This window comes from Pagrus major, chromosome 11 (genome assembly GCF_040436345.1).
Source record: "Pagrus major chromosome 11, Pma_NU_1.0".
Lineage (NCBI taxonomy): Eukaryota > Metazoa > Chordata > Actinopteri > Spariformes > Sparidae > Pagrus > Pagrus major.
The window spans coordinates 6,805,517-6,813,392 of NC_133225.1; the positions used below are offsets into that span (position 1 = coordinate 6,805,517).

A 7,876-nucleotide genomic window follows, 5' to 3' on the forward strand; every position below is an offset into this window, starting at 1 on the left:
GCTACAGTTAAGTCTCACAGCTTCTCTGTCAGCAACAAAAGCAACAAGCTGGTGGAGATGTGAAGAGATGAAATACATTCAGCCAAAGCCTCTCGTGTCTCAATTCACACCTTTATTTCTCCTGAGTGCCACATTTCATCGAACCTGTAACTGTATATCTAGATATTTACATACAACATAGAAATGTGACTGCGTGCGCACACACAATTTATCCACACACATTTCTGGACTCCACTCCTGGTTCACTTATTTACATTCTCGAGAAAAGAAAAAAAAAATAGTCGTCTTTTTACATTCTGTTATATTTTATACAGACGAGGAGATTTAATTTTATCAGTCTGGCACAAAGTTATTCGACCTCGGCCACGTGAGCGACCTCCACCTCCATGGCCTGAATCACCTCGGGTGCCTCCTCCAGCTTGCCCCCTGTGAGCGCCTGCTGGGCCAGGACGTAGTTCACCACCTGCATGATGCCCTGATCCGACAGCGTCGCCACCGAGCCATCGGCCGCCGCCTCCACAGCCTGCACCGCCTCCACGGCCTCCACCGTCTCCTCCGTGATCAGCACCGTCTCGATCTCCTCCGAGGGCTGCTGCGGCTGGGCCGGCCGGAGCTCCGGCGGCAGCTCGGACGCCAGGATGCTGACGGCGTGCTCCACCTGGGTGCCCTGGTTGTGGAACTGGAGGGTGTCCTTCTCCAGCATGATCTTTCCCGGCAGGTTGTCCCCGTGGTACTTGGCCATGTGTTTACGCAGTGTGCGAGCGTCGATGTGGGCCTCCTGGCACATGGGGCACACGTACGGTCGCTCTCCTGTGTGGGTGCGGACGTGACGCTTGAGGGAGCGGGCGTCGGCCCAGGCAACGCCGCAGGTCAGGCACTCAAATGGCTTCACTCCTAGAAGAGACAGAAAAAAAACTAATGATATAAATGAGCTCCCACAATCACAGGGTTCATCCTCCTCCTGTCGTGCTCGCAGTCTCACCCTGGTGGTTGTTGACGTGGCGTCTGTACTCTCGCAGCTGAGTGAACTTCCTTCCACACTGCTCACACTCCCTCTCCAGGTTCTGCTTCACTCGGCCCTTCTTCCCGTGCGTGGCTTTCTTCACGTGCCTTCTGAACAGAGCTTTCTCAAAGAACTCCTTCCCACACACATTGCACCTGAAGACAGAATGAAAGGACGTCATCAACACGTAGAACGATACCCGGGGTACTACGAGAGCACAATGTGGACCTCTTCTCTGTTACTTACTTGAACGGCTCGGCCACACTGTGGGACTTGACGTGGGAGTACCAGTCCTTCTTCCAGCTGTAGCACTTCCCGCACACCTGGCACTGGAACGGCTTCAGGCCCATGTGCTTGTTCATGTGCTGCTGCAGATCTTTAGCTTCATAGAACCTCTTATCACAGCTGCAGGTGACACGAGGAAACACATGTAAACATCATCTCAGTGAATGGCTTGAATTGTGTGTCTTTAAAGAGAGATGAAACTCACTGAGCACAGGCGAATGGACGGACGTCAGGTTTGGGCTGGTGCTTCTTCAGGTGTTTGCTCAGAGCCGAGGCTCGATGGAAAGTCGCTCCACACGTGTTGCACAGGTACTTAGATTCACCTGGTTAAGGGTTTCATGGGGAAAACAGACACAAACATCTGGTTGAAGTCACGGTGTCACGGAGGCTGCGATCTGAATACCTTGACAAATTAAAGCAAAACTATCTGCATGGTGAGACACCAAATAAAAACTGTGTGTACGCCCACCTGTGTGGAGGCTGGTGTGCTCCTCCATGCTCCGTTTGCTCACGAACGACTTCTTGCAGTACTCGCACTGAAACTGTTTGGTGACGTCGTGCAGCGCTCGGTGCATCTTCAGGCTGTGTTTGTGGGCGAAAGTCTTGCCGCAGACCTTGCAGGAGTGCGGCCGCACGCCGGTGTGATTCAGCATGTGGATGCGGAGGGAGTAGAGCTTCGGCAGGGTCTTCCCGCAGATGTCGCACACAAACTCTCTTTTGGTGTGCGGCGGTAGATTCTTCTCGTCCAGATTGCTCTCCTGCTTGCCCTCGGAGCTCTGTTCTGCCGAGGGTTTGGTGGCGGCGGCTCGCTGGCTGCTCTGCTGCTTGTGTCGGGCCAGGTGGGCTCGCAGCGAGGCGGCGTACTGGAACTCTTTACTGCAAAGCTGCAAGGACACAGATGCCGTCAGAACAATTTCACAATATAACAATTAAACATGGCATCTTGATCAACACTTATACTTACGCTGCACTTGTATCCGCGAGCTTTCTCGTGTTTTAACGTGTGCATGATGAGAGAGTAGCGTCTTTGGAAGGACATGCCGCACTCAGAGCACGTGTGCTCTTCGCTGGCGGCGCCCTCTGCTGGGGTTTCATCCTTGACTCCAGTTTCAGGCTCTGCCACCGCCATCGCAGCGTCGTCTGTGCTGATCTCTGCTGTCGCCACGCTCTCCACTGCGCTGGCCTCTGGATCTGCTCCCGACTCCACAGACTGTCCTTCAGCTTGAGTCTCCACTGGCTGCTTTGGTGGTCTTCCTCTCTTTCCTGGCCTCGGAGCCACCTAAAAATACATGTTCACACTTAAAAAAAAAAAACTTGATAAAAAAATGATGTCTTTTTTAAAAAATATTATGAAGTACCTTTGGGGTGGCGGCTCGCGGTGGAGTCGACCCTTTCTTCCCTTCCTCTTCATCCTCCAGCCCCATGTGTAACCGTGCATAACCTCCCTCAGCAATCGAGCGCTGCCTGAGTCGTCTTTTGTTGGGATCATCTGACATGAGCTCCTGCTTGTCTCCATCATCAGCAGATGGATCCTCCTCCTCCAGCGGCACATACTCCTCCACCTCCACCTCCTTCTTGACCTTGGCTGGACGCCCTCGTTTGCGTTTCTGAGGTGGAGGTGCTGATTCTGCTTTCTCCTGAGGCGACGTCACTGCTTCACATGCCACTTTCACGACCTCTGTGGGGCTCACTTTGTCTGAGTCCACGTTTATAACGAAGGCTCCTGCTTCAGCGACCTGCGGCTGCTCCATTGCCAGGCAGGCAGACACCACAGCGAGAGACTCGCTGGCTCCGGCCTGTCCGCTGTGGGTGACCACAGTCATCGTCTCCGCCTCTATTCCCTCTGCACTGTGGGAGATTAGAGTGACGGTCTCTCCTGGCTCGGCCTGTCCGCTGTGAGTGATTAGAGTCACTGTTTCATTTGTTCCAGCCTCCACTTGATGCTCTTTGTCTCCCTCTACTGCTTCAGTGACCACAGTCATTGGCTGCTGGATGTAGGTCTCTTCAGGTGGAGCAACGTAAGCTACAGGCTCACCACTGTGTGTAACCACCGCCTGGCCGTCACCCTGTATGGTGACCATGTAGGCACCAGAGTCGTCCTTTACGCCTTCCTGAGCAGCCGGCTGGCTCGACACCACTGTGTGAACGTCTCCCTTCTGATACACCGTCAGCCTCTGCTCCTCCACCTTCTTATGTACCATCTCACATATGTGCAACACCTCCGTCATCAGCAGATGCCGGGCTAAATTGGCGATATCCGCCATTATGCAGAAATTAAACGTAAGCATGGAGGTGTAGGCGAAATCCAGCAGCGGGAGGAAGCTGGCTTTGGTAAAACCTGGAGAGAGAAGGATGAAGGTTAAAAACTGAGCAGCTGTGTTAAACAATCTGAACAAAAAGAAACAAGTCTGACCTGAGAGGTCGACCACGGCTTCATGTGTGGAAACGGCCCCCTTCTCAAAGAAGAGCTCATGGAAGTATTCGCTGCATGCTGCCAGTACAGCTTTGTGCGCACGGTACTCCTCTCCTTCGATCAGCAGGGTGATGTCACAGAACTGGTTACTGAGGCGCTGGTTGTTGAGTTTGTCCAACATGGTCTGGCTGTGTTTAGGCAGGAACTGATTCACCTCACCCTTGCTGTCCACCTGGAGAAAACACCAACAGAGACTAAATTAGCAAAAGACTTAATATTAAAACGGCAATATCACACCTTTACAACTGTAAGGACTCAAAATGTGTGAGACATACGAAGACTAGCTCGTGCTTGGCCATCGTCCTGGCCCACTTGGATCTCGACGGACAAGACGAGTCAGTGAGGAGTAAACCGTCATCTCCCTCTTCTTCCTCCTCTTCCTCATCCTCCTCGTCGTTCGCGTTGGCGGCCGCCCTGCGTCTCCCCGGCCGGGAGAACAGTCGATTACCAGAGCCGTCATCAGCGCTCCGCTTGTTCTGGCAGTAAGCGCACTCTCTGATGTAGTCTTTGACTTGCTTCAGGATACCTGTGAGGAGACACGATCATTTTAAACCACTCCAATCAGAATCAGGGCTGCAGAGCTGACAATGATTTTCATTAACCAATTACTTAGCCATCATAACTGCCCAGAGCCCAAGGTGATGACTGGGTCCAAACCCCAAAGGACATTTAATTTACTATTATATTGGCAGGCCCAAGAGATGATTGGCAGATTTTAAACAAGTAGAGTCACTGCTTGTGAATCTCAAAACATTAACACATCTCCAGCTCCTTGTGTCGTTTTCAGTCAGCGTTAGGATCAAAGTTTGTGGTGCAACACGACGTGTTATATTATATAGTTTGTATCACAAATGTGACTTTGTTGTCGTATGTCCGTCCTGGGAGAGGGATCCCTCCTCTGTGGCTCCTCCTGAGGTTTCTTCCATCTGTTAAAAGGTTTTTTTTTTCTCAATTTCTCAATATGTGAAGTTTCTCCTCACTAAAATCGAGGGTCTAAGGACAGATGGTGTCGTTCACTGTACAGATACGTTTTTAAAAAGGTGCTATATATTATTATTATTATTATTATTATTATTATTATTATTATTATTATCATTATTATTATGCATGTTTAAACTGTGATTTTGACTTCATGCTAACTTTGCATTAAGTCTGCTGCTGCACATAAAGAAAACAAAGGTCAGGGGAGCAGCTGTCGCACCTGAACTCACCACCAGGTGGAGACAGCGGGTCGCCTGTACATGGCGCACTTACATTAGTTCCAGCTCGTGTTTACGCGGGCTGTTTTTAATCACACACACACACGTAGCTCTGCTGACATGGCTCCAGTAACTCACCTCTCCACCAGTACTTCTGAGAGATGGTCTCCCAGGTGAGTTGTTGGTTGAGGTGCTCCCCTCCTTCAGTGATAATGTGCGCGTCGTTGATAAGTTCCTTCCTCCGGCCGTCCTGCAGCACCACCTCCAGCTCCGTGAAGTCATCCTGGCCCTTCAGCCGGCGCTGGTAGAACAGAGTCCCGCTCCGCACCACGTAGCAGGTCGCCGCTTTGCGTATTTTCCGCTTGGTGTTGCCGGGAGTCCCCGGCGCGTACGGCTCCCGTTCATCGGTCAGGTAGCGTATGATGGCCAAGTAGCTTTCTTCGCACGACATGTCTCGGCTGACCCGCGTTTTCCTCGCTCGCTTCTGGGCGTATCTCGAAGAGGAGAGCCCTCCCCGGCTTGCGAAGATGTGCTATAAATTTTTATACGGCGCTCAGATGGTCGAGGAGGTGAAATAAAAACGCCACAACAACATTTCAAATTGTTTCCTAAGGTGGAACTGCTGTTCGCAACCGTCGGGGTAGACGAACAGACAAAATGGCTGCTGCACAACCGGAACTTGCGTGGGGGGGATGGCGGAAGAGCGTCGTGAGCACAGTCCGCCAGCAGAGGGCGCTGTGGGCCAACTTATAACAACACAGAGGCGCCAGCTTCAGGAGCACCTCCTACTTTATTTATTTATTTATTTATTTTCATATATTTCCTCATTTAAGTACATTCACACGACTCAAAATCACATGGGGATATTTTAGTGTTTCACTTGATTGTTTATTCTGTGACATCTGAGTTATTATTTAGTGTTTTGTGAATATTTTTGGTTATTTCATTTCACTTTTATTGCATTTCCATGCACATTTATGTATGCACCTATATTCCAACATCCCTAACTAACTTTTAAGTGTACTTTTATTTTCTTTCAGTCATATTTTTCAGTTTTATTATAATGAACTAAGGACACGACACATTTTTAATAACATTTAAGAGCTATACAGTTTATATAACTGCAGTTTTCTTCTGTTTCGCAGATTTTCCAGAGTTAGATAAAGAAATGTTGCTGCATCTAAAGGTAAATACTGTACATTTGAAGGCACTTGTATTAAATTATACTACAGTGGTTATCTTTCTGTTAAATTAACTCAGTACAGTTTTGTTACTTTTAACTTTGACAACCATTTACTCCAGAAATGTGTCATTTTAGCCCCAACCCACAGCACCTGTGATGACTGTTCGTGTCCTTCCTTGTGCTGTAACAAACTGTACACTTACATGCAAGGTGCATGTTTGGAGACTGTGCAAATAAACCAGACTGATTCCAGTTCAGATTAGTCTTTCAGTGGCTTAAAGGATTCATAGTACTTTCTGTAATTTCGCAACCAACCACAGTGTATACAATCTACTTCCTGTTTACACCAGCCAGCGCACGCCCCGTGTACATGAATGGTCATGTGATGTGCGTTTTCAGTGTGTGTTAGTGCGGAAAGAGATTATTTCAAAATGCTGCTAAAATACGCAACAAAATCCAGTTTTCAAAAATACCTGTGTACGTGTGGACAAGGCCCAAGTTAACATGGAGGGAAATATGGAAATTAAAAACTATTCCTTTAAAGGATGAGTTCACCCAAAAAATGTAAATTCAGTCATTACCTTCCCCAATGGAAAGTTGTGTGAAGTTTCGTAGTCCACAAAACATTTCTGGAGCTTCACAGTAAAACAACGTTGCAGCATTTTCCTAAACAACTGAAGTAAGATGGAGAATTGTTTTAAAATATTTAAAAAACAACTGAAAAATAACCACAAAATGACTCCGTACAGCTCATCTGGTTTAATCCAAGTCTCCTGAAGGCCAGAGATCCGAAATTGATTTGAAAGGAAGTAATTCACACAATTTTTAAAGCTGAAATCTGAGCTATCTACATTAGCTGCTGAGCTAAAAGCGTTAGCGCTCACCTCATCTGAAGTGGGTTGACCAACGTCTTTTCAAATAAACTTGGCATCCCTGGGCTTACATAAACTAACCCGACAAGCTTTACGGAGGCCATTTTATGTTATCCCCCCCTGAATTTTAATTTTGGGGTGAACTTATCCTTTAAGCATCCTACATATAAGAAAGTGGGGGCAAAGTTATTGACATAAAGCCACTTCACTCAAGACGTCTCTGTAAAGGCCTTGGAAAACAAAATAAAACCAAAGCTTAGATAAACACCACACATATTAAGTGTAATTGCATGTGCGAGTCAGTTTGGAGCCGAGCAGAGTGAGATGGCCAACACCAGCTCCTGTTCAAGTCCTTTGAGTCAAACACGGTTCACCTTCAGTTCACTTTTGAGGGAGTAGTTTATCTTCTCCGACCTCCCACAGCCCTCATCCAACCACCTGGACCCTCAAAATCCTTTACTCAGACTCTGCTGTTCACTCACCAAGTACAAATCCAAGGATGATCGAACATTTTCCATTGTTGGCCCCCAGCTGTGGAACAGTTTACCTCGCGCTGTCAGGTTTTCCCCTCGCTGTTGGTCTAAATCCAGTCTAAAGACCTATTTTTTTAATTTACTCTTCAACATAAAGTTTGATTTACTTGATTACCTTCATTCTTTTTTCACGTGATCAAACTTCTGACTTGACTATTTGTCAGTATGAAAGTAGGTAACTTGAAAAACACCCCTCAGAATTCACAAGGTCCTACGGGCCTTTAGGTTCTGTTAACACCACATATCCTCTTATGTACGTAGGTGCAGTATGTAAGAATTGGCCACCTGTACTCAAAACAAATAGGGCACAGCACATCACAAGAGTTTA

General features: G+C 47.9%; 1 protein-coding gene across 1 annotated transcript; it reads right to left on the reverse strand.

Moving 5' to 3' along the window:
• Positions 1 to 92: 92 nt before the first annotated feature.
• On the reverse strand, positions 93 to 5,660 carry zbtb11 (zinc finger and BTB domain containing 11). Its single transcript, XM_073477158.1, has 10 exons — positions 5,099 to 5,660; positions 4,037 to 4,287; positions 3,702 to 3,933; positions 2,647 to 3,626; positions 2,253 to 2,567; positions 1,758 to 2,172; positions 1,494 to 1,611; positions 1,250 to 1,408; positions 983 to 1,158; positions 93 to 894 (listed from the first exon to the last, which is right to left on the reverse strand). The coding sequence occupies exons 1-10, from the start codon at positions 5,409 to 5,411 to the stop codon at positions 350 to 352; spliced, it is 3,504 nt and encodes a 1,167-aa protein (XP_073333259.1). The 5' UTR covers positions 5,412 to 5,660; the 3' UTR covers positions 93 to 349.
• Positions 5,661 to 7,876: the final 2,216 nt, after the last annotated feature.